The following is a 27,174-nucleotide window of genomic DNA, read 5'->3' as shown; positions in this document are numbered from 1 at the left end:
TGAATGGTTGATATTATGTGAGGGTAATTAGCTGCTGAATTGTTTTTTAGTTCTATAGCTCAGTTTTATTTAGCTCAAGCAGTTAGTGTAATTAATCTCAGCGTAATCATTGCTTTTTCAACAGTATTATGACGTGTGAACTGCTTGGATTCCTACTTCTTTGTTTGTTTGTTTTTGACTCTTTTAGGCTCTTCTGAGCATTGTGCTAGGCCTGTATTTTTCTTCCACCTGGTTGCTTTGTTCTGATAATGATTTATAAAATTTTTCCCAACTTTACCAATCCTTAGATTAGCCTCGTGGTAGTAATCACTGTTGTTCCAGGCAGAGCAGCTTAGTGAACAGTTGAAACTATTTTTCATTTTAAAAAATGGAAAGACATTAGACAGGAGATAGGAAATGCGGAGATGATTTTGAAGCTGTCTTGTATACCTTAAGGAAACAGTTTTAAAAGTTAGTTGATCAGGCTGAGTGTAAACCAGCAGTGATATTGTCATGGCTTCATGGTTTTTCGTTGGCATTCTGCATCATCATGCTGATGGAAAAGCCAAGAATCCATGACAGGTATTCATACACAATCTATCTATGTGATGGTGTTTTCACTGAAGTCATTGCGTGCTACAGGATTATGTCAATAGAGTATCATAGAGCATCATTTTAAAGTTACTTCTTTTGGCAAAGGTACTATTGAGAAAAATAACAGCATGGGAGAATATTTATCCAATCCCATTATAGGCTCATGAAGAGATTTATTTTTTATTTTAGGTCTTCTTATTTCTGCCAGCATTTTTAATTCTTTTATCAAGAAAAAGAAGACTTTCTGAGATCAGAAAATTCAGAAATGGATGACTGGTTAAATCTAACAGTTTAATGTATTCAAGGCTAGCTCACTAAAGAGAATATGTGTGTTTGTAACCCTAGTAGCCCTTCTAACTTTGTATCCTATGTCAACTCCTGTGAAAGTGGCTAAGAGTAGCTTTTAACATTTGGATCAAAGAAGTGAATAGTTGTAATAACCATTCGGGTATTGGAAGTAATAATGGCCATTTCAGATAGATGATGATTGCATTTTCAAACAAAGCTGATAATCAGAAATGGCAGTTTTGTAGTGAATTTCTGCACTTAACAAAATTAATCATGGGATGGCTACTGTAAATAAGCAGAAAAGCAACTTGTATTTGGCAGCAGGCTTTTCTTGTGTGCAGGAGCAGTTCAAGTAGGTGTGAGTAGAGCAATGCTGTGTTAGAAACATTCTGTGCTCTGCATCATATATTCCCTAACGTTGTGCTTTAGCAGTTGTGAATTTTTACTGAAACCAACTGGGATACCACATGTATGCTTCATACACAAACTCCGGAGCTCTGTATAATGCTGCTACCTTCTGCTGGTACTCCTCTCTTTCTGTGGGGAAAAAACCTTCATGACAGGGCTTTAAATGGCTTTTGAAGAGATGAGTGAAACAACCTACAAATCTTTGGTTATAGGTTTTTGCTTTCTTCTGTGTGATGGTCACCTGATATTATTTGGATTGTAGAACTTGCTGCATTTCAGCAATAAATATTCCATTTGCAAAATGGATTTACATCGATTGAATAATTTTCTAGTCTAGGGACACCTTGGTCTGCTTTGAAACTGCACCTGAAATAAGTGGGCATTGTTGGAAGAACAGATGAAGGAAGCTGCTATTGATTAACAAGAAAGAAGTTCAAGTTTATTGAAAATACAGTATAGAAATAGAGGGGAAAAAAAACAGAATGGTGTACATTCAGCTTGATGCTAATCAAAATCAGAAAAACAGAAGGGGAAAAAACATACTGAAGCTCTTTCACTTAATGTTTTAATGAGTTAACTTGCTGTGAATGAGGAAAGGAAATTAAAACACAAGTATTTATTGTCTGCATGGGGCTCACAGAATATACCAGTTGTCCGTGTTTTGCTTGCAGAATATTAAAAGCATTAAATTACCGTTGATATTTCGTACTTTTTGAAAAATATATACAACAACTTACTATGAAATTTGGGATGGGTAATGGTTACATCTTAGTGTGTTTGCATGCATGTGTACAGAACAGAAATGTGTATACATTTGTGTAAGCACACGATGTTTTCATAGGGAAACAACTGAAACACTTGGGGTGTTTATTGATCCCATTAATACTGGAAAGGGCCCTGTGTAGTAGCAATGATTACTTATGAGACTCAGATCTGAGACCACTATTTATGTAATGTTGTCATACTTCTAACTATGTTTTCTATATTTTACTTAGCAAATAGAGATGAAACAATTTGTTGCTTTCATTTCTTTCCTGATATAAATTTGGATTGGATTTGGAATGTATTTTGATATGCTCTGCAGTGGTTTATCTTTCCCTAAATGCCTGGAGACATAAAAGATTCACATGGAAAAAATGAACAACAAACACTGTAGGACTTGGTTTTGTTCTCAGATATATTAAAACAATGGAATTTCTTTCTTGTTATATTAAAACATTTAAATGGAGGAGATGGGGACTGCTGCGTCTTTCTTGACTGGGGGTTCAGGGTGAAAATATTTTGTCTTGATTTTCATGATTGCATCCTCTTTCAAGAAAGATGAACCCACAGTTGTTGGTGCTTGACAGTCCCCTAGATCTCGGCACTCTTAGTGGCAGAGCATCAGTATGTTCAGAATTCAGTTCAAATTTAGTAGTAATTGTGTAGAGCACAAGCACTAACAAATCGAGGTTTAGCTAAATAGACATAATTAATACAAAATATCTTAAAATCAATACTGATTTTGGTGGTAGTGATACATTATCATGCATTTGTGCTTAACTATTTCTACAACTCAGAAATCTACACTAGCTTCAAGGTTAGTATCATGTTGGCTTAGTAATGGTAATTAGCACTTTTGGCATTTGTCAGTTAAAAGCATTTAAGCTTGTGGCTGGTATTTGAGGAGATGATAATACTTGTTCAACTTGTTTGAGGAGAACACTTAGAATAGTGTTATGTTAGAACTTTAATTTTAAAGATATAATGTTATGTTTCTGTATATTGTGAAAGTATTGGGTGCAAAGGTATTTGTTTCTTTGATCTGACTTCTAGTTGAAAATCTGCTCGTTTACAGGTAAGAGCATTAATTCAATTTCTTGTTAACTTTATTGTCACGTTTCCTGTCAAGAAAAAGCAGTGGAAGAAGGCTCAGTCAATGTCATGTCTTAATTAAAAGACATAAAAAGTGCTTGAGTCATGTATGCTGATGGTTGTATTAAAATGGAAAAGCTAAAGTGGCAAGAATGACTCCTATGAGCACAGCTGAACAAAATGTCTATATATTATATATTTAAATCAAAAATATAACGTGTAAAAAATATTTATATGTAACATATACAGTTGAATGTGTTTATACGTATATGTTCAATTGTAATATATAATGGCATTTAGATTATTTTGAAAGAAAAATACTAAAAGAAGATTTGATGCATACTTGAAATGTTCCATTCACTTTGTTGCTTGGTACACTAAGCCTGAAAAAAATTCTTCACATATTCCATAAGTTTTTAAGGAAACTTCAGTGAAGTTGAACTTGGAGAAATTCTGTCTCTAGACATAATTTTCTTTCACGTGATTTTTTTTTTTCCATGCAATTTTGAAGTTTTAACTGAAATTGTTTCATTCCAGGACCAAACAAATTTGACTGGAGTAAAAATTTAGCTTCTCAAGAAATGGTTTGGTTTATCAAAGTAAAATATCTTGATTTTTCTGGGAAGTGGTGAAGAATGTGAAGTAGCAGTTGCAGGGTTTTAGCTGCATGTAATGAGTAACTGCTGAATTGCAAGGTGGAAATATATGTATGTGTACTTCTGTATTTTTACACTTGGATTAACAGAAGAGTCTGGAAATTTGGGGGGTATTGTAACTCCTAAATAGAATGACTGCTTTGAAAGAGTTATTTCAGAGGAGAACCTCATTTCAACAGGGAAAATTGCTTTAGCATGGAGAAGATATAAACATGTAAACAGTAATAAGAATGGTCTTTTGTTACTGTGAGTTTTGGCACATGTAGTTACGTAAGCAGTAGCTAGTAGTATGTTCCTACGGGCAGTGTTCTCAAGCAGGAGAAAGCATTGACGTGCTTTGCCAGGAGGATTGGATTTCCTTCCATCCTTATCTCATCCATACGTGTGCGGATGTACCGTGTGTTATTGGACTTGCAGAAAGTGTCATCATTGATGGTAGTAATGTTGTTGTGCTGCAAAACAAAGTGGGATTTTATTAAAATAAATGAATGTATTCACACACATACAAGTTGAGAATTGTCAAGCTTGAACTTCCTCCTTACTCTCTTAATTTATCAGTGCTGTGATTGATTTGTGTTACAGATCGGTAAGAATCAAGTCTTTCAAACCAATCAATAAACAGTTTGAGGTTGTTACTAATGTTTGGAATTTATTGTTGACCAAAGACTATTGCTGGTGTTTATTTTTTTTATTTCTTAAATTTGGTATGCCAAAATGTATGAGAAATTCCTGCATGGTAGTCAGGCAATAACTTCTGACAGCAAGGACAATGTAATTCTATGTAACTCTAGGGAATTATTTTAACTGTTTTTTCCTCCTGTGTGTTAATAAAATAGATGGGTTGACTGCTGATGAGTTGTGACCACACAGATCAGAAGTAAGCTGTTGTGTTTGGAGGAGCACTGGGCAGTGATAGCACAACTGCAGCACAAAATGCTCTGGAAGGAAGTAGAGCGAAGTTCGTGCAGCCACTCAGTCTTTTCATAACGTTAAGCAAAAATACTTCAAAAGTACCTGAAGGTGCAGAATGCGAAGACTTTCTGGTAGGTTAAGGGGAACAGATTCCAGTGCATTATGTCCTAAGTAGAGGTAGGCCAAATTTGTCAGTTTCTAGTGGGACAAAAGACAGAATCAGTGCTGATGTTACTTACTCTCATATCTGTTATTAGACATCTGCATTTTTTTCTGATCACAGATAAAGCCTATAAAGGGATCTGACAGGAAACAATCTTTTGTTGTGAATGTTGAATTCTGTTTCATCAAGAAACTCATAGAGCAGGCCTTTATATCTGGAAATTTCCATGTCAGCGTACTGGTTATAGAACTTGGCTCCACTCTGAGGATGTCATTGTTAGCATTTCAGTGATCCACAGACCTCTGTGGGAACCATCTGTTTTGAATCTACCATCTCTCTGTGTGTGAGAAAAGAAGTAGGTAAAATTGTATCTTAATTTTTTAGATGAACTTCATGAGAGAGCAAGTGCACAAAGAGCCATTACTCCAGAGTGCCTTCACAACAAAACCTGAACTGCTGCTTCTTGCTTGTCTATTTCTTGCACTGCAGAAATACAGAATGAATCAGTATACTGGTCATTATGGTTATTATTTTATCTAGCTTGCTTGCCTAGATTATGCTCTCTTACTTACCTTGAAAGCATTGTTTTTGATTCCTCTGCTCTTGATTCTGTTTTGGTTCGCGTTAAATGTTGTTAGCTTGGGAGGTAGAACTGGAAGTTTCACAAGTCGGTTTTCAGCAAGAGAAAGTTCTTCCAATAACAAAAGCTTTGAAAAGGCTCCATCTTCTATTTCTTCTATCATATTCCCACTGAAATCAATTCTTCTCAAAGTAGCTTAACACAAAAGAAGCGAAAATTTTGAATGTAGAATTGCGTAACGTGAAAAATCCATGGTTTTATGTAGGATGGTTGTTTAATCAATGGATATACAGATGGTATAGATATATATATCCAGGAGCTTGGCTAATATAATTTATATTGGAGAAATAAGAGAAAGTCACTCACACTGTCCTGGGCTCACAAGATGAACTCCTGATGGAGCGGATCTCCAGAGAGATCCTTTCCCACTGGCAGTCAGCTCTTAAATGGGTCTAGGAAAGGTGCAGCCAGGCTCCACCCCGTCCTGCAGCACAGGTGAATTGCCTTCACCTGTGCTCCCATGGCTGACTCATTGCTCAGGTGATCAATCAAAGGTTCAGGCCGTGATTCAGCAGCCTCATACAGATGGTACAACCACTGTCACTGTAACATCGAATAGTATTTAAATTTGTAGATCACAAACTAAGAGTTTTGTTTAGATACATAAATTTGATGAAATAAATGAATTATATATTTGTGTGACTCTTTCTATTTGGATAGAGGCAACACGATTTTATATATTGGTAGGATTTGCCATGTCAGAGGGTGAAGTAGGTGGGCAAGATCTCTGGAGCATTTAAAAGAAATAGACATGATTGTATGCCAGCCAGCCTGCAACAATTAAATTTCATTTTTAGCAATCTGTTCTTGATGGTTTGGAAATATTAAGATGGATATGTGGGCCAAAATGGGTTTCCACATTGCCTTCAGAGTTCCTTTGCTGATACAAGCATTGAATTTTTAAATAAGTAATGTACGTGATGTAAACTAGCAAAATATAAAGAATATATATTATTTTGGTAGTTTTGGCATAGTGAAAAAGGACACCAGGAGGTAAACAAATTAAAATCTGAATGTTACTTACTAATGTCAGCGAAATCTGAGACAGCTATCCTCTTTATTTTATTAAATCGTGCATAAAGATAGGCAGTTTCCTTTGGCAGTGGGGGGACAGCTTCAATATCTATTTCCTCACAGTACACCGAGCCGCTTAAACACACGCAGAGCAGGCAGGTAGGCAAATCTGAAAGCAAAGTATTTTATGAGTGAGCAATTAAAAGTTACTCAGCTAACATCAGCTTCAGCATTCAAATCAATTATTTTTGGTATCTTCTAAGATTTTTCTCTCTATTAAAAAATTTATTTTCCTACTGGCAGCATTTAAAACTTTTAAAAATCTTTTTTGTGTTCTATTCTATTTTCATGCCACGTGTATACTCTGTTTTTATCTGAACTTGTCTTGAAATACTGTTAAGGTTAATTTTATTTCATTCTGTAGTTGGCTTAGAGGGGTTTGAATTTGACTGGAACTCCGTGCAGGAGAAACATCTGAAAGGGCCGGCAGTTGATGTCGTAACTGCATTGGAGCATTTCTGGCAGGGTCGAGATCACCCTGTTCTTCTCCTAACTGCTATTCTCTGTAATCCACTGTGTAAGAACTCTAGTGATGGTAATTATATAATAGCTTCAGGAAATGTGTTATTTGCTGTGTTTTTAAAGAGCTGTTAAGTAACAAGAGAAACTTTATCTCCTTTAATGCAGGTTAAGCCTATTATGGCTTGCCCTGTCCATCATACACATTGATGAGTTACTACTCATTTCTTCCTTGGATTAATTCTTTGTGACAGAAATAGTCTATTACATGTAATCAAAATTGCTTTGAATCAGTTTTGTCACCACTGTTATCTATTCACTGTGTTTCCCACATCATGAGATTTTGGGTTAGCTTCCAAATTTTTCTGTAGTAAAGAGAGAAGTGTTGTACTGCTGGGTGGTCTGTTAGAATTCCATAGCAAAAAAAGGTCTTCTACAGTCAATGGGCCAAACTAGTTTATGTAGTGAAGTGATTCTTTTATTTTTTGTGGAGATACTGCAGAGAATGGAATTGGGATTTGAAGCTTTAACTTTGTAAATGCTACCATGTATTAGGCTTTAGACTTCCACAGGATTTACCATTTTTAGATGTGGTACCTTGTTTGTCATCTGTTAGTGTAAGAAATAATTAAAAAGAAATGTTGTGAAACAATGGTGCCACTGCTTAAAAGGCAGCTGTTTCTGTGCTTCTCTGACGAGGAGCCCTGGGCTTTTCCCAGGTCTGTTCTCCTTCAGATGGTGGCTTGTTGACAGATGCTATTTGACAATAATTAGTTGTCCTTCATTAAACCTTCAGTGAACGCGGGCACTTAAGTGGTCTTGCTGCATCATCTGTGATTTTTGGAAATTTAGATCACAGACCCAAAATGTCTCCTAGACTGGTGAAGAATGTTCTTGATGTTCTTGTACTTCATCTGTTTCTATTCCCAAATTCATTTGTATCCCAATTCATTTATGAACGTTTTACATTTTAGCAGGGGAAAAAAAAAACAACCAGTCTGGAAACTACGTAAATACTGGCCTCCTTGGTCATCAGATGTGAACTCTGAGAGCATCAGATTCTTCAAATTAATCTGTTTAAACATGTTATGATACGATTAAATTGTGGACCTTATTGGGACCTTACATTTTTGTTTGTCTTGGCTCTCATATGCCAAGCTTATTTAACCTGGGTGCACCTATACAGCAAATGCAACTGTAATTCTGCAGAGATTCTTCCAAGCTGTGTTTTGTATATTCAGAGTTTACCTGGAGATACTTTAATATTTCTAATTTTTTTCATATTTCATCTGCTCCATTAGAGGCTAAAGTTTAGAAGGCTTTCCCCAAGAGACATGAAAACATCACTTTTATATCCCTTGTCATCTTTAGTATGTTTAGTGTTTGTATTTAAAATAGGTTCCTTAGGAGACCTTGAATAGAGCAATATCCATTTCTCCATTGTTAACTTACTTGTATCCTTAGTGGGTCTGGCACTCAGTTCACTGTCATCTCCTTGCAGTCTCAGGCCGGTGTCAAGAGAAACATTTGTTCCATCCTTTGTGTAAGAGCAAATGTTATTTTAAAAGCAATAAACAGAGTATTCCGAGGATCTTAAATAGCATATCTCTTAAAATGAACTTCCTACCTCGTATCACCTTGTGACATTTAATTTTTAAATTATTCTTATATGCTGGGTGACTAATATGATATATTATCCCTCTTGTATGTGAGCTCTTCATTTTGGAAGGTGAGAAGAGAAAATGTTCTTCTTTGAATAAGACCAATAGCCGTAAAGAAAAAAGAGTAGAAAATACAGACCATGTGATGATGACAAAAGGATACGTAAGCTCTGAATGTCTACAAAAACCTACTCTCCAGAAGGCAGATTTTGTAGAAAATGCGAAATTTTGAATATTGGCTGAAATTCAGCTGTACAATTTCCTTAAACTTCCCTTAAGGCTGTATTAAAACCTGGGCTGCTAACAAACGCAGCCTGGGCTGATGTTGGAAATGATAGATTTTCACTGAATACAATACATAGAAATTTTAAAGAATTACCTATTATTTCTAGAATTAGAGTATACATACAGTGGATCATACCACGGTTTGCATATTTTGATGTTTGGAGGGAGGTGTTTGATTGATTGTAGCAACTGTGTTTGGCTGGCATCATTTACTGTCCTTTTTGATGGGAGATAAGTTTTTTAGAACAGGGTAAAGGTGCATTGTGGTCTGCTTGGCTATTGAGAACATGCAGAGAGAAAAGCATCGACAGATGTGGAGAACACTTTTCTTTAAGTGTGCTTAATGAGCAGAATCCTGGCCTGAGTACAGGGTTCAGTGAAGAGATTCTATGTGCACCAGTTGCTCACAGGAACCAATTTACTTAATTAAATCCCTTATTGAGGCATCTAGCACACCTCCTAGAGCACTGGGAGAACACTGTCAGGTTACTTTGGGTACCAACTTTGGTCTCATTTACTGGTGGGTATTTTTGTATTTTGGAATGTAAAAGCATTGAGTTAAGAAACAGATATCGTGGCCAGCCTCTGCTGCTGTGACTCTTGGCATGTGAATCATCCATCACTTGGCTTGTCCTGTCTCTATCCAGGCTGTAGCTCTTTCTTGTGAGTTGTTTTTGAGATGTTTGGGAGAGGCTGATCTGTTGTTGTTGGACTTCTCTACACGAATCAGAATGCTGGTGACAGTTCAGCAGTTGTTGCATGGAACTTCTATGTAGAGAGAGGGACTTCAAGTGTGTGGTGTAGAGAAGCTGGGGTGTAAGCTGAAAAGACAGAAGACTCAAACAAGCAGCAAGTCTTACAGGATTCTGAAAAATGTTTAGTTTAAATAGCTCTGTTGATTAGGCATATGAAATCATGATCCTGATGGGTGTCAAGGCCAGTAAGGACTTATGGCTCCCAAGGGAGACTTTTAATATCCTTGTATGAAGAATGTTTGCTGATGTAGTGTATCTGTACCAGGTGTAGGTTTCTAAAATGATTTCCTGCTTGAGATGTGATCCAAGAATGAATATGCAAGTTCTTTGCAGAGCACAGTGCACAACTCATTTCTGAAAGGAGGAAATGTCACAAAAAAAAAACCAACCCAAACAATAAAACCTGATTATTTGCTGAATGACATTAAATGTGCAAGCAATGTATTCCCACTCACCCTCTGTAAATAGAAGTAGCCAATATATTGGAAGTATTTCTTGGACAGCTAAAAAAAAAATAGTAACCATGGAATATTGGTGCAGAAGTTTGTTTGGATGATACCTGCAGGACATTGATTACTTGCATTTATAGAGAGTAGCACTCTGAAGGAATATTGATGTATTTTCATGCTTAAGTTCTATCTGTCACTTGCCCCCAACTCCAAAGACATGAATTCCCCACATGAAATCAGACTATTATGTGACATCCAAACACTCAAAACATCTTTAGAACTTCTTCTGCAAAGTAACTGATTCTTCCTGGTAACAAACAGGTGCATGTTATAAAGTCGAGTGTTTATATTCAGTGAAACAAATTAGTCCATACATGTGATGGTGTCTGGCTTCAAATAAAGCACTGTAGTTGATCACAAATATAGGTAGATGGATTTCTAATCTGAGAATTGGGATTTTTTTTTTTAGTATAAACTTTTAAAATTGAATCAATACACAATAAGGAGTTAACTTTGTCATGCAAGATTAAGATTTTCAGATTGGGCAAGTTGGAGGAAATTACTGGCACGCAATTCAGTTACAGCTGAAATATTCTGGAATCTGGGATCTGTATTTGAATAGAATAGAATATTTGCCTGTATATCCACTGACTGAAGTTGGGGACATAGGAATTTGTAGAGATCTATTTGTTGCACATATGGAACTAATTTACTATTTTGCAATGAAAACACATCATTGGAGAACTGACCTGGTGGAAATAGTGACCAACTGCATTCCTGGAATTATCATGAGCAGAACTGTTGGCCTTCAGTAGACCTCTAGTTTATAGTGCTGCCAACACAGACATTGCTTAGTCTATGGCACATCTGCAGGCATTATTTCCTTGTAGGTGTACTCCTACTGTGAGTAGTGGTGTACTCTTACTAGAATGATGTTAGTAGAGAAAGCTATTTGATGCTGTGCTCTGCTCATTAAAGTTACAGTACGTAGCAATTTAAAAAGTCTTACTCACTGATTGCATGGTCACTTATTTGTTGAGTCATTTTAAATGGGCTTGTTCAGAAGTTAGTGAGGCGTTGCTCCATCACTCTGGCACGTCAGATTTAAGAATGCCTAGTTTGTTTCTAATATAAATACTTAGCTGCTGGTTTTAGCCTAGCATGGAAAGACGTAATCTAAGTGGAACTGGAAAAAGTAATTTAGTAGAGAGAGAGAGAGAGAGAAATGATTTCTCTATAGATGTGCTGGAATTTACTACTTATATCACTTGTCTTTTGCTCTCCCCTTTTATTTCATTATCAGACTAATTTATTGTAAGGAGATGGGATTTTCTACTGTCCCTTTCAGCTGAGGCTGTTGCACTTGATTTAACTCATTTTTGTATCTCCTGTATAAGCGTTTAAATTAACAGGCTCCTGTATAGAGCAGCAGCAAAACGGTTCCGAGTTTCCGTTTGACCATTCGGGGGTGCTGGTGAGTGCCACAGTGTGTTTTTATCGCTATGTTGAAGAGTCTCAAAGCGTTAACACCGGTAGGTGACGCCCACGGTGCTGGGCATTCTGTATGTAGTACCTCACAATTGCAAAAACAAAACAAACAAAAAGCCCCGGGAAAAAAAAAAAAGAAAAGGGTAAAAAACACAATAGCTTGAATCAAAAGAAAAGCTGTGGTTTATAATGACAGGTTGCTCATGGTAAGATTACAGTTTCCAGTATTTCTTTGATAATAATAATAAAAAAATCAACTGAATGAAATTACCCTCCTTAATCTGAATTCAAACTTTCTTTGTTAATACAGCATTACTCAAAGTGCCCAGCTATGTGCTGGTATATCCCCTTTTGGAACTCCTAAAACAGCAGGCACTAGCTGCAGCAGAGTGAAAAGCAATGCTTGAGTCTTAGTTGCAAAAACATGTCTTTTTTGGGTTACTCAGACCACAGCAAGAGTAGTTTTGTGGTTTTAATTTGAGTGGCTTTCTTATTTCTGGAACTATTCTGTGTTTTGCCATTATTAAAAAGCTTCTCAATAAAACTTGTATACATACATGTAACATCCAATTCATTTCTATAATGCTTAGCAGTTAAAATATGAAAGTGATTATATAAATAAAATACCTTTATTATATCCTTGGACAGCATTTCATAATCCTGTTGGATCAGGCTTCCCATGGCAATATCTGTATCATACTTATTCAACTCGGATGAATCTTGCTGTATTGTTGGTGCTGGCTTCACCAAAGGTACAAACGCAACCAGGAAAAAAGCAGCCTGCAAAGTCTTCATTTTCTCACAGAGCAATGTACTTGGCTTCACTGAGCTGATGGAGGTCTGCTCGTGTGTTGACTGTGGAGAATACTTTCTTTCTGACTGCAAATGAAAATGCAATCCGTCAAAACAATATTTAAAGCCTAGAGAAGTAGTTGGCAGAGGTTTCTAACGCATAAGGAACATGGAACAACTTTTAACTCTTGGTATTCTTTAATTAGACTGAAGTATTATTAAAAGATGCTATTAACGTGAAATGAAACTAGGAAATAATAAACAGCCTTTTCCAACTAGTAAAGAAAGTATTATCTATCTGCTTATTTGCCAGAGTGCTGCTTCTGCTAATAGCAGGAGGATTTTATAAAGCATTTTATGAAACACTTGGCATATATATATTTTATCAAATTAAATGAGAGATTTTTCCCTGTTGTCAAAGTATGTTGCTGTAAGCACTTGAGCTTGAAAATCATTCTTTCACTGCCTTTATCTTCACATTTCAAAGCAAACAGCAGAAGATAATTTTCCCCCCCTTTCTCCCCCAGTAATATTTTACAGGTTGTACACAATTGGGGTTGGGATGGAGGCTACAAGCACAGTTGAAAAGCATTTTAAATACATACACAGTATTTCTTAAAATCAATCTTTACACAGCGTTTTGTTCTGCTTGCTGTAGCAATGTGCTTTATTTAAGCTTTAGGTGAAGGTACTTTCAGGAAAAAAAGTCCACCTACCGTTTTAGCAGATTCCAAGTTCTTCTGTGGCTGTGTGCTAAAACCAGAAGTTCTTATGCGTGTGTTAAACCAAAGTAAAGTTATGAATTACATCCAGGTTGCTGCAATGAATAAGTTTTCCAAGATTGACAGTCTTAAAAGTGCTTTCCATGGGGTAAAAAATGCTTTGCCAGCATTCTGTCCCCAGGGTAAGAGGTAATATCCTGGAGCAGGGGGCTGTACTTAGCTTTAACATTTACAAATGTTATCCAGTCTAGTTCATCCTGCTTGGCGAAGTGGCAGTTTTCTGCTGTCTGGTGATTTACCCTTTCTAATTGCTAAGGCTCTTTCTTTGAATCGAGTATTAATTGTGCAGGCTAGAGGTCTGTAACAGGGCATGTGTTATCCATTTTGTTTAATAGTTTAGCTGAGAAACAAAGCAGCTGCTTGCTGACTGAGACAGAGGTAGAGCCAAAGCATACATACACTACATTAGTCACATTTCTATGAGTGGTTAAATGTTTCACTACAACTTGTATGTGTTTACAGAAGTTTCACCGATGTAAGAAATAAAAACCTTTCAGTCTGGAGAGTTCTGGAAACCAAAAATAGTTTTTAGAATTTGGTGGGTGGGGCTTAAGTGAGATTTTTTTCAGCCAAGTAATTCTCATCTAAATGCTTTATTGAATGAGTTGTGCCACAATTTATTTAGAAGTTGGCTTTTGTAATAAATATGTTTTACGTTCTATTTCAGTTATAAGTTACTTAGCAAATATTGCCCAGGTGTAGAATTTTCATATGAACTGAAAGCATCAGTTTTCTAGATTTCCAGTGTGTTTCTTTCTTCCCCCATCCTTTTTCTTATTATGTACTTTTGGCAATCACTATAAATGGGAGCCAGATGAACACTTGAAAGTTTACGGAGTCGAATTTTTTTTCTTATCTTGATAAAGTATGTGGCAATAAAACCTATGGGAATATATTCAGATCAATTTTTCTCTCTCATCTCTGTGGGCTTTTTTAATAAGATAGCGCTGACAACTAGAATAATGTTGGAGATAAGCAGTGGACATACTTAGATTTTTGTGTAAGTCCTGTCTTGTTTAGAAACCAGATGTTGGTGGCAAATGTGTAAATGCAAACAGTGTTTGTTACAGTTAGGACTTGCAATTTGCTCTAGGACAATGGTTTTGCTGTAAGTATATAACTAAAATATGAAGGGAAGAATCTCAGTAATGGTGGAAGTTGGACTCTGAATCATACTGGTTGCTGCTTAGATGGAACAAAAAGTTGTTTTTAAGTGTTTTGTGGCAAAGATATTGTTTTCCACTGCAGAATTGCAGGAACTTTCAGTTGAGAGGACTCTGACAGAAAAGGTGGATTTCCTAGAGAAAGGGCAAAAAGATTTGCAGCTTGTCAGCATCATTTTACCATCTGTCAGGGCCATGTGCGCTTTTCAGGAGCACTGATGGCATATCTGCTTTGTAGTTGATCTCTTTCCAGCCACCTGCTTCCCTTCCTCACCCTGCTGAACATCCACATTAAGACTTCATCTGACTGCAAAACCAACATTTTTCAGTGCTTGTGTGTAACCAAATGGTAAATATTCTATCATGAGTTTATTAAGTACAGTATTTTATGTCATACTGATGGTATGCAAGATAGTAATGCAAGAAAAAGGAAGACTTGTAATGCTGGAAGACTTTTGTGATAGCTTCTGCAGAAAAGATTTTCACGAGTCTGTTCATCAAGATCACAAGTTTCACTAGTATACTTAACACAAAACCATTTTATAATGCGTGTACTCACTGTTGGTATCCAGGCATTCATGAACATACAAATATCTTTGAAGATTGATGTGCTAATTAGTTTGTCATGCTGTGAACAAGAATTACCTTGCGTATAGCTTTGCCATCGCTTGAAACATGAAATTGTCAAATGAAGTGGTACTCTAATCCCGTGTCTGTCATCCCTTGTACCAGGAAAAATGTGCTATCAGTAAGTAATTTCAGATAAATAGAAGGTTTTTTCATCTGAATTTATGTAACATGTTCAGCACAAAGAAGGGGATGGCACAGCTGACTATAAACAAGGAAGAATCTTCTTCCAGAAACAGTATTCTTGCTCAGAATGACTTGAAATGCCCAAATCACCTGAAATAAAAAATGTGGCTCGTATGCATTGGCAATAGGGAAGCTAGAGGAAAGTATTCATCATGGCAAGCAGAGCATGCTCTTTAAACAATTTTAGCACTTAAGTGTTACACACAGGTATCCCTGTATTTAGTTACTAAGATTTTTATGCTTAATTTCATTTCTGAAAAGCTTTGTTTAAAAAAAAAACTAGAGGTCTACTGAAAGCTCTGTTTAAAAAAAATAAAAATAAAAATAAAAATAAAAAAAAAATTGAACTTCAGTGTTTCAAGAGGGCCTTGAGAAAGTGTTTAAGATGCGCTTTCTGATCTGTCATGTGTACCTTATTTATCCCTTTTTCTCTCTTTTTATTTCTTGTGTCTCATTTTCACAGACTGTCTTAGGAGGTACCTCATGGGGAAATCAGGTAAAGAGACATTGGATGAGTTTGGGTGGTAGGCACTGGAAAGTTGTAGGAGAGGAAGGAGAAAGTTAAGGTAGCCACTCCAAACCATCGGTGTTTCTGATTATATTTTCTTCACCATCTGGAAAGAAATCTAGTATCTAGGAGAGTTTAATGTCAAAAGCAGGTAAAGTAAAAACAAAGCTGAAAATAACCCAGAGGAACTGAAAATAGATATTTGTTTTGCAGGCAGAAATGAGGGTGGGTTTTGTGGATTCTTTGAACTGGCTGATTTTCAGCTCAATTTATTTATCTTGTTCTTGAAATGTCCTCGTATCTTAAGACCTGTTCAGAGCTTCAGGCTGTCTTGTTTACTTCTGCTCTTGCCCTTCCCTGAAGGCAGATTAAAAAAAAAATAAACTTCCCTTAAAAACAAAATATTAAAGGGCATAGTGCAAAAGCTGCTATGAACAGTTCTCATCCAGTGTATGTTGGCAGAGAAAATGATGCCAGTTGCAGTAGTAGGGCCGTTCTCTCCATTTTCTGTGGGTTTAAGCAAAAGTTTAGTATTTTTCATTTAATCCTTAGTAGCTCAGTACAAAAATATTAGAAGAAAGCTGTGCTGTCCCCCTTCATTGAGATGGAAATGAGGACTGGTTGCTGATAATTCTCTGTGAGGCACTTGTCTTGTTGCTGGTAAGCCTCCACAAGGACTGAGCTCAGCAGAGCTGGGCTTCCAGAGGAGGAAGTCTTTGTTCCTTTGAGGCTTCTGGTTATGAACGGTTTCTGCAGGTTGCCTGCAGCAGGGCCTGGCACTGTCTGTGCAGATACCAGACTGTGTGATGGCAGCAGAGGGTGGGAAGAGGGAAAGATTAAGATGCAAACAGAAAAGGGACCTTATTTCGCAGAGGTGCATGGGTTAATAGAGGTGGCTATGAGGCAGCAGTAGGAAGAGTAGCATAGAGTTGATGTCAAGATATTCCTTATGAAATGAAGCAGAGCTGAGTGTACATTTAAACATTCAAATTAACTCTATGTTTAAGAAAAGATGCGTTTTTACAGCTGCTTAAAGACCTTGGCCTTCGTCATGTGTCATGATCTCTAAAGGACAATGTTGGCAAGTTCTGTAACTCTCAATTTTTTATTGGTTTTAAATGTTCTTAGAAGAATGAATTATGATTTATTGCTTAGCTTTCTTATGAGCACTGGAAATCACACAATGTGAGAAGTGTACAATTAGTTGTAAGGCAACGTAATGCCTGTGCTTATGCTGGGTTTGCATTCATTCTGGGAACAAAAAGCCAGAGTATCCAAAAAGGGGGAAGCAACCTCCTGATTTCTTCTTGAGCCATGCACAGAAATCAGATTCAAGTTGATACTATGTAAGAATTGTTGTACACAACATGTTAAGCAAAGTCTGTTCCAATTCAGCATCCTTGGGGGATGGGGAAGGTTTTGGAAATGGTATTAAATCTAAGATAAACAGCCATCTTATCTAAAAAGAAGGCTTAGAATATTTGAGATTCAGAATGAAGAACTGGAGATAAGGTATTTATGCATTTCTCTGTTTTTATGAAAAGCTACGACTGTTTCCAAGGCTCGGTTATTTAGAATAAGCTAAGGTCATGGTTGGAACAACCAGCTGCAGAACAGACAGCTGGAAAATGACCTAGTGATTGTATGAGCATCCTTCCATATGTTTCTGATTTATAATCAGAATTTTTTTAAGCTGAAGACATTACATTTATTCTTTGCACTTCTGGAAAAGAAACAGACTCCTTGTATCGTTACTGAGTTTTAAATGAATAAAGTACATCTTAAAAAAAGAAACAAAAAGTAATCAGCAATCAAATTATTACAAATACAAATGATAACTGGAGTAATGCTGCTGTCTGCCATTCACTCAACGCCCTGAACTGAAGATAAGTTCTCTTGAACTTTTACATATTTATCATCAGTTAAATCCCAAATTAAAAGCCAGCCTGCTTCAATTTATTAAAATGGCTTGGAATGACTAACCAAATGGAGGTGACTTTTTAATAACAGTATCACTGGTTTAAAGCCATTACTGTGCGTCTGTGAGACATGAGATGAGGCTCCAAGGCTCACTGGCCTTATAGGCGTTTTAGTTTGATATTCCTGTTGTGTGCTCCTTACATTATTCATAGCATCTCCTTTATTCACTGTACTTATGGCTAATCATCGTATTTGGCTGTTTTGTGCTCTCGTGCATTTTAATAGAGGAAGGTTAGTTATTTTTTTTTTCTATTGATGTTAAATTTATGACATGAATTACAAGATCAAGTTATTTGATTTTCTTTTAAAGGATCTGGATTGTTGGTAATGTAAATTTGGGATAAAACTTAAAGCATCATATGATAATTTTGTGTATTTATCAAGTTTTGTGACTTTAGGTCTTATTTGCATTCATTGGTTAATTCTGAAAAGTTTATACACCTGTAATATGAAAATGATTATGAAATCCTTAAAATCTCTTTTGGTACATAGCTTTTTTAATTTAAAAAATAGTATATAGGAAATTCCAATGTTTATTGCTTGCAGTGATCAAGCTGGGAAACAAAGAAGGAAATTGGTTCATGCTATAGGGGTGGAAATGGAATATGTTATAAGAAGTCAAAGAAGAAAACTTGAAATGTAAACCATCTGTTGTCTCTAAAGGAAGTTTCTGTCCTAATCCATCTAATTTATTATCATAATACTGAAGTAAATATCTCAAAAAGTAATCTTCATCAGTATTAAAACCCAACAATCAAGAACAGAAAAAGGAAAATTAAGTTCCTGCTGTTCTGAGACTAAGGGAAGGAATGTGGACAGTGGGGTTGAAACTATTGTTACTTTATTTTGCTTTTTTCGTTATAACTGTATCTTACAGAACAGACAGTGGAAAAATCAGTTTGGCAGTCATGTAGTTCTGAGAGCTTTGGTTTTGTAGTTAAAAGCTTAGTTGTAACTGAATGTTTTCCAGAAATCCATGAGATTTTCTCTATAGGCTTACATAGGTATCAGAATCTTAAATAGGTATTTTTATAGGTATTTATAGGTATTTATTAGAGCAGTGCTCTAATAAAGCCTTGCTAATTACCGTAGATTGTGAATAGTACTTAGATTTCAAGAAAGTTCCATCCTTGTTTACGTAGATAAGACTTGGAAAACACAGCTCTTCTGAATAGTTAGTCCAAAGTTGAAAGTAGAATTGGAATTCCATGTTTATCAGTCACTGTGTTTTCTGGTTGTGTTTTTGCTGGTATTTTAATTAGGATCAGGAGCATGTTTTTGAGGTGAATCTTCTGGTAAGGCCAAGTCACTATATTTTGATTCGTATCACAGATGTCTTAGAAGTACCTGAAGTTGGTTCTGTTTGGATGTGACCATCCAGAAGATGTGTGTAGTTGGGGATGTACCTGATGGATTGTTCTGCTAATGGATTTAATCAGTTGCTAGTGCTAGTCTGGAATAAACATCCTTTCCTTCAAAAACTGAGGGTGGGTTTCGTGGCCTCATTACAAGTATTTTGTGTACAAATCCACTCCTGGTGCTTCACCTTAACTGCTCATGTGGACACAGAGGCCAGATCAGGCTCTGTTTCGGTATTTGCTGACCTTTCTGTAAACAAACCAATCGGACTGTTTGGTACTTATTTAGTTCTTAGTTTAAGAATCTGTTTTCTTTTGGAAAGGCCTGTGTAATATCCTGAAAATAAATAAGAGCAAGCACCCAGGTAGCTCAAGGGGTCAGAACTGTACAGTGCACTTACTGTCTGTGTGAACAGCAGAGTGGTGTCCAGTACAGGAGCCGGTGTTGATGTGGTACCATCTGTTATTACTTTCAAGTCTTGCTCCTGAGCAATGGGAGTCAGATCATGAATTTTTTGTTTTCATATGGAACTAGTGTTATCTTTTCCACGGATATCACTTTACATTTAATAAAGTTGAATTTGCTTGCTTTTTTAGCATCCTGGAAACTGGTAATTCTTCACCAGTTCTTTTGTCATCATCTCACAGATCAGTCCAATTATTTTATTTTTGCAAGTATGTTAAATAGAATAAATCTAGGCACAGGCCTTTTGCTGAACTCCTACCCGTGGACTCCCTCCATAATGAGAACTGATCATTTATTCTTAAGCTCTCTCTTATATTTTATTTGCTTTAATCTGTGCTATCACCTCTTGGTCTGTGGGTTGGTTTTTCTCAAAATGGCTTCAGAGTTCGATGTAGACTGGAAGAGTTTTCATGCGAAATCCATATGAACAAGTTTAATGTAGTAGTTAAGACTTCAGAGCTGTATTATTGGTTTATCTTTTAAACTTAAAGAAAAGTATGCAACTAATTGTTTAAAGTTTGACTTTAATGCAACTTCAAAAAATAAAGCTAAGCAGACAGTTTCTCATCTTCTTTGTATGTGTGTATATATATATATTACACCCACTGTAACTGAATAGTGTTCTTTTTGAGGCTGAAGAAGTCTTCAAAAAAGTGTCTTAATTTTGATTGTGCGTTCTTCACTTAAAAGCTGAAAGAGATGAAGATCTACAGCTAATATACTACGTGTTTATGTTAATAAAACTATAAAAGTTACAGGTGCTTATATTTAAATTTGTGTATGTAATGTCCATGAAGTTTTTGAAGAGTATTTAAATATAATGAATATATTTATATTTCTACGTGAAGCCAGAGGCTTCTTAAGGTTGAAAAATGTTAATTGATTTTGTTTTAACAAAAGAAGATACATTCTGAAAAGCTGAAGCTGGATGTTTACGAATGTGTACCATATCCTCATGGTCACTACACACGTGAAAGGAAAATAAATGTGGGGGCAGAGGAAAGAAAGAGGATTGAGTTAGTTCATATAAGTCTCCAAATTGCCTATGATGTATTACATTTTGTATGCATAGATTTTTCAAAGAATTTGTTCTTAAGGACTTGGTTATATTCGTGTGCTTATAAGCACTTAATTTCAGTTTATAAATATAGACACATGATTAGGGTTTTTCAGTTTGTTAGCATATATTTGTTGCATTAGAAAACAAAATATACTAAGAAGGACTTCAAAAAGTAACTGATATTAAAAGAAAGCTAAAACTTTTTAGAAATTCTAGTACAAATTTGCTTGTTTATTTCTATATTGCACTCTTTTAGTTTCCCTAAACTTAAAGGATAATATGTGTGTGTATGTATGATAATATAAATGTAGTGTGATGTATGTCTTATTGCACTTGTGTTCTTCAGTGAAGTGCTGGAAAAAATGAAGAATTTAATTAAACTAAAGGGCTTATGTGCTCTGTGTTCTTACCTTGTAGTGACTTGAATCTCTTTAGATATAAGACATAACAAAAAGCTTTCCATAGCTCAGACAGTGTATGCTACTTTTGTTTGGATTACTTGAAGCAATTTTTGCTCAACTTTGTAGCAGGGGGTGCAGCTTATTGGTGTTAGTTACACTGAAGGGCAGTCTAAATTGTTAATGAAGCCTGCAATGCCACTATCTGTGCTTGCTCTAGCTGATGTGCAGTTCTTATTAAAGCATTGAATTTAAAATGCCTTCTAAAATAAAATAGTACTTCTATTTTACCTATACTTTAGTCTAATGATTCAGAGTTGTGTTATTGTACATCATTAAAACCTTTGAAAAGTCATTCATTGCCTTCATGTCTAATCAACTAAAATCTTTTTGAAAGACTTGTGATAATTGAAGCACAGGTTGAGAAGTAAAGAATACATCTTGGCACGACACTGCACAAACAGTATATTAAGACCTGAAACTCAAAAGTTTGATTTTCCTTTTCAGTTAGATATTGAATGAATCAGCATCTGTATTTGAGGAAGATGTGCAAGAACGTTGTGATCTTTTGTGATCTTGCTCTCATATGTTTTTCTCTTATATGTCTGTTTTCTACTGTTTTCTTACTACTTTCAGTATCTGAACATCTAGCTGAACAGATTTTTGATGTTGTCTACATATTGTCATGTTGAGCATGACATCATCTGTGCTATAAACATTTGGCAAGTTGAATCACTTTAGAACATGGAAGGTCGATTTTCTACTGCTGAGACTGTCAACCCACAAATAAGTCCATCATCAATACTGGCTATATATCATATTGCTACCAAATATTGACATGAGTATTCTTGCTGCTAGTATTATATTTTTTTCTGCATTGCTAATGGCATATTTATGTACACTAAAATTCTATCTCCACTTTATTAGATTAATTATTAGATTTTACTAGATTATAGCTTAAAGATCCCAAAATATTTAACTGTTCTAAAATGGGCATGAATACTCCACAAATAAGGAAAAATTTCTATATGTACTCATTAACAATGATTATTTCACCAAAAGTGAGGAAAAAAATAATTGTTTTCTGCTTCATGCTCTTCCTCAGTTTCTTGATCATGTGTTTCACGATCATCTTCTATTTCATCATATTCTTCTGGTGTTAAAAGTCGTCGAAACACTGCTGTTCTGATTTGTGTTGACTTGTTGGCGTTACTGTTTTGTTCTCCATAGTAGATGGTTCTAATGTGAGGGAAGCAAAAGAAGGCATATGTGCTTATTGGAGCTGTTAGCTTATTTTGGTCCACCCTTATATAGGTTAACTGGTTGATGTTCATCAGATCAATAGATGGACACATCAAAGTAACATTTATCACTGTAAGAGAGAAAAATATTAATTAAAATTCAGAAAATAAGGTTATATTTAAGAAGTATTTCATAATTGAAACAAATTTTGGAATTTAAAATGGAAAATATTTGTGATGCATTATATGATAGCAGCCTTTCCTCTCTTTTAAGCCAGTTTCATACATGACAATTATAACAGTCCTAGAATTTGCAAAATGTAAGATTGTGGGTAAAATGTATACGTATACGTGTGGCTGCAACTACAATCTTAATTACTCTTTTATATGAATTGAATATTTTCAATTCTTATGTGATTTTTTTTTAGTTGTTTCATCAGAAGAAAGCGTCAAAGTGATTTTAGGAGTTAAATGAAAAAAATTGGGGAATATTTACAAAACATCCACTTGGAAATTATGGGAAAATAGAAAAATAAAATCCTTTCTAGTTTGCCTTTGTTTCTTCTCAGCTAACCAAGGATATGTTTATATTCCATCTTCAGGAAGATGGAACAGTACCTTTCCTGTGCTGTAAGTTAAAAGCTACATAGCGCTTATTTCGGAGAGGTGTGTCGTGTATGAACTTTGGGTCAGTGCCACGTTAACTGGTTAGTTCAGAACATTAACAGCTCAATCTCATACGTCTGCAAAGAGGGGTATCATAATACTTCTTGAACAACATGCAAATTTGGATGACTCCTAGATTGTAAGCTTGGATTCTACACAACCTGTCAGCTGTTAGGTGACAGATCTTCATAATCAGTGACAAAATAAATGTTTCTGATAGATTTTGATTTAGGCTAAGTGATTAACTCTAGATGGTAAAGTAAAAGCTCATTCCACCCTCTGCTCCTTACAACCAACTCCAAATTCCATTTCTACATTTTTCTGCTTTTCAAGAGTGAAGAGCTATCAACATACTTTCAATGTCATTGTCTTCAATATACAAATGCTGCAGACTTCTTGGAATGTAGAATACTTGTTTCAATTTGTTATGTCCAAGGTTAAGTTCTAAAAGGTTCGGTAGATTAATAAAGGTGTTGCGTGGAATGTTCTGCAGGTTATTGTGAGACATTCTTAGGGCAATGATTTTGGGGAGTTTGCTGAAATAGTTTTCTGGAATATAAGAAATGGAGTTATTTTCAAGAGAGAGATACATAAGTGACGACGGCAGGCTAGGAGGCATAGTCTGTAATTTGTTGTTGCATAAGTTCAGCTGCATTAAGTTGTTCATCACTGAAAAGTGATTTCCTTTGAGTACTGAATCGTCAAGAAAATTATTGCAGAGGTCAAGCATGGTTATGTTTGGTAATCCGTCCAGTGCAATTCCAGGTAACTGGGAGATCTTATTGAAGCCAAGGAGGAGTCTCTCCAGAGAGCTGGGAAGTGGGAATGGAAATTCATCTAATTCATTGTGCTGTAAATGAAGCTGCACTAAGTTTGACAATTTGGCAAAAACACCACGATCAATCATATGAGACTTAATTTTGTTGAAGCTCAGATTAATTTCTCTTAAAATGGTAACGTTAGTGAATGGTCCTGCAGGTACAGCTTCAATATCATTGTTTTGCAGATAGAGTTGTTGGACGTGAGCAGGGATGTTTGGTATTGTTTTAAGCTTACGATGGTCACAATACATAGATAGCGGAAATTCTGGTGGACAGAAGCATTCTCTGGCACACTGAACAGGAAAAGAAAAGTGAGGAACCTCAGCTTGTGCGCTTGGATTAGAGTTAAAATAATGTGGGTGTTGATCTGGCTCATCATATTCGTCCCCAAAATCGTAGTCTTCATATTGGCAAAATACAGCAGTGGTCCAGAGAAGGTTAATGATTGATAGCTGGCTCAGAATCCCCATATTTATTTAAATTTGTACTTCTACCCTGTTGATGAGAAAGAAAATAAGATTCCCAGGTAGTCATAAGTGAAATCACATATGAATCTCTCAGTTTTAAGGAGAAACAGTATAAAACTATTGTAAATAAGCAGAATAACACATTTTCTTCAGAGCCCTGTCAATGATACTACTAGCAAAAACATTTTCTAGTTTGGATCTTTCAAGAAACAGCCATAAGCAACTGTACTGGCCTTGAAGTAAACTGAACTTTTCCTGTCTGAATTCTGGTTATGAAGAGCTTTCTACTTATGCTGTCTCTGATACTACAGTGTACTGAAGTGAAGAGCTGGGAGAAGTAGCAGGAAAATCCATGTCTTCATTCCTTTCTCACCTTAATGTGTTACAGACAAGTTGCAAAAGAACTGTGGGTATGAAATCCTGTGCAATCTGGGTTGCTAGACACTGTAGTTGTTGCATTCTTTCCAGTATAGTGGGTTAAGCACCTAATGGATCAATTTTGGATGGGTGCAGATAGAATCCTTATCAGATCATATCAATTTTTATCTATTTTTACATTAAATATTGTATTGGTGGTTGTGTGTTCTGTGGCATTTTGTGATATTTTTCTATTTTCTGCAAAACATGGCTGTCTCACTACAATAAAATAATAATGATTTTTAATTCCCATCATTGTATTTGATTTCAGTTACTGTGTACTGCATATCATATGAAATCTTCACTGATAAGCAGTTTTCTTTGTAGAATTCCTATGCTTCAGTAATTGTAAGACCTTTCCAGACATACCTAATTTACCTTCATAATCACCTTCTGAGGTGAAATAGTGATATTGGGAAAGATGATTACTTGCAATCAATTTTGCCTGTCAAATTTCAGATGCTCAAAGCCAGACTAACATTTTAAAGTACTCTGTGTGGTTTGGCAGAGTTGGAGTTGTGAGTTGTGTCAAGCTGTACAAGTTAGACAATAGGTGAGTCGAAATGTAACACTGCTGGTCAAAGCACAGATATTGCTGGAGCTCTTGAGACTCAGTATAGTTGAGAACTATGATGCAGAGAAAAGCAAATAATCTTAGTTTTCTTATGATGCTATTCATGTTTCTTAATCATGAAACTCTCTTTCTTGGTTGTTCTTAGTAGTTTATCTTATTTTACCAGGCACAATCAAAGAGTAACAAAGGAGATGAGACTTGGAAACACTAATTTCATGTGCCTTATATTGCTGGCTGATTCCCATTGCAAGATATATTCTATGAATTTAAGAGAAAAGGGAGTCCTAAGAAAAGCAGTAACAAAACCATGGAGTTGAGCACATTCTCATAATCTTGATGTCCTGCATCGCGTACATACGGTGTGCAGCAGTGGTTGGCTGATATCAGTTACGGAGTTGTCTAACTCAAATTTGACTTCTAGCATTTGTATTGGAACACTTGTTTATTGAAGCTTTGATAATTCATTAAATATTTAAAAACAGGGTTGGGTGGAGTCAGTTGTTCAGAACCACACTGTGTGCAGGTCCTCAGCAAAGCTGGGTCTCCGTATCTCTACAGTATCATCAGACGTCTCAGCTAATGTAGGTAAATAGCTGCAGTATCTCCATGAAGGCCAAGCTGCCGCTACCTGCATTGTATTAATGCACTATGAAGATAAACTTAGTGGACAGTTGCTGAGTTCAGGAAGCAGTAATGTGCTTCAAGAGGAATTAATTGCCTTAGAGACTTCAGGCAGTGTAATGAGAAGAATAGCATTTTACCATATTTCTAACTCCAAGTCGGAGCTTGTGGTGTCTGCCCATAGAAGTCCTGTCTCTATTATGACTTGATTTTGTTCTCTGGAGCAGATTCTGACAAAATCTGTTTCTCAACATTACTTCATGTTCCTTGTCTTGTTTTTCTCTCTTCTGGCTCCTAGTTCTGCCCAGAATTTCAGCTTCAGCTTCTGGTTCTAGCCTCTCAACATTTCTGCTTCTCACAACATTTGTGATTAATCATTTTTCTATTAATAATGCATTAGAAACCAGGAGAAAGGACTCTTCTAAATTCCATATAGTTTGAGGATAAAGCTTATTTAGACCGTTGCACAATTCACTGGGCACATAGACAGGGTAAAGGGAAGAACTATAATCAGAGCAGATGCAATGATGGTACATAATGGGCATTACAGACTGGGAGGAGCTTGTATTTTGAGGGCTGCTTATACCTTAGCTGAAGCTGAGTACGGATTTGGTAGGATGGCTACTGTCCTTAAACTTCAAGTTCACGTCTCAAAGCACCGAGCTACTAATGCTTCTTCATGAAATATTTTTAAGAACCTATTATCTTTAAGAACAAAGAATGATATCAGCTGACACTTGGTAATCACAGAATCGTAGGGGTTGGAAGGGACCTCCAGAGATCGAGTCCAACCCCCCTGCCAAAGCAGGTTCCCCTCACCAGGTCGCACAAGTAGGTGTGCAGGCGGGTCCTGAATACCTCCAGAGAAGGAGACTCCACAGCCTCCCTGTGCAGCCCGTTCCAGTGCTCCATCACCTCACCTAAAGAAGTTCTTGCGCACGTTTGTGCGGAACTTCCTATGCTGCAGTTTCTGGCCATTCCCCCTTGTCCTGTCTCCACACACTGCTGAAAACAGTCTGACCTCGCCACTCTGCCCCCCACACTTAGATATTTGTAGACCTGGATCAGGTCCCTTCTCAGTCTTCTTTTCTCAAGGCTAAACAGACCCAGTTCACTTAGCCTTTCTTCACAGGGGAGATGCTCTGGGCCCTTCACCATCTTTGTGGCCCTCCGCTGGGCTCTTTCCAAGAGATCCCTGTCTTTTTTGTACTGAGGAGCCCAGAACTGGACACAGCACTCCAGATGAGGCCTTTCCAGGGCAGAGTAGAGGTGGAGGAGCAGATCATGAGGGGAGCAGATCAGATGCACACAATATGAGAAGTGTGAACTTAGAGACTTGAAAGAAAATAGAAAATCATAGAAGCATGATTCTCTACATCTGT

General features: G+C 36.4%; 3 protein-coding genes across 5 annotated transcripts in view; 1 reads left to right on the top strand and 2 right to left on the bottom strand.

The window, feature by feature from the left end:
- The window catches only part of CENPP (centromere protein P), a 121,979-nt gene that overhangs the window by 15,201 nt on the left and 79,604 nt on the right, over positions 1-27,174 (top strand). The window lies entirely within an intron of this gene.
- On the bottom strand, positions 3,608-13,610 carry OGN (osteoglycin). Its single transcript, XM_003210019.4, has 7 exons — positions 13,174-13,610; positions 12,293-12,544; positions 8,480-8,564; positions 6,519-6,677; positions 5,427-5,629; positions 4,794-4,889; positions 3,608-4,231 (listed from the first exon to the last, which is right to left on the bottom strand). The coding sequence occupies exons 2-7, from the start codon at positions 12,458-12,460 to the stop codon at positions 4,061-4,063; spliced, it is 882 nt and encodes a 293-aa protein (XP_003210067.1). The 5' UTR covers positions 12,461-12,544; positions 13,174-13,610; the 3' UTR covers positions 3,608-4,060.
- OMD (osteomodulin) overlaps positions 20,034-27,174 on the bottom strand; it is an 8,094-nt gene continuing 953 nt past the window's right edge. The window contains exons 2-3 of the mRNA XM_003210032.4: positions 23,247-24,208; positions 20,034-22,357 (exon numbers count right to left, since the gene is read on the bottom strand). Coding sequence (XP_003210080.1) covers positions 22,038-22,357; positions 23,247-24,183 — 1,257 coding nt within the window. The 5' untranslated portion in view covers positions 24,184-24,208 and the 3' untranslated portion in view covers positions 20,034-22,037. The remainder of the gene's footprint in view (positions 22,358-23,246; positions 24,209-27,174) is intronic.

The sequence above is a fragment of the Meleagris gallopavo genome, chromosome 14 (genome assembly GCF_000146605.3).
Source record: "Meleagris gallopavo isolate NT-WF06-2002-E0010 breed Aviagen turkey brand Nicholas breeding stock chromosome 14, Turkey_5.1, whole genome shotgun sequence".
NCBI classification, from domain to species: Eukaryota; Metazoa; Chordata; class Aves; order Galliformes; family Phasianidae; genus Meleagris; species Meleagris gallopavo.
This window is presented reverse-complemented; position numbering and strand designations above follow the sequence as displayed.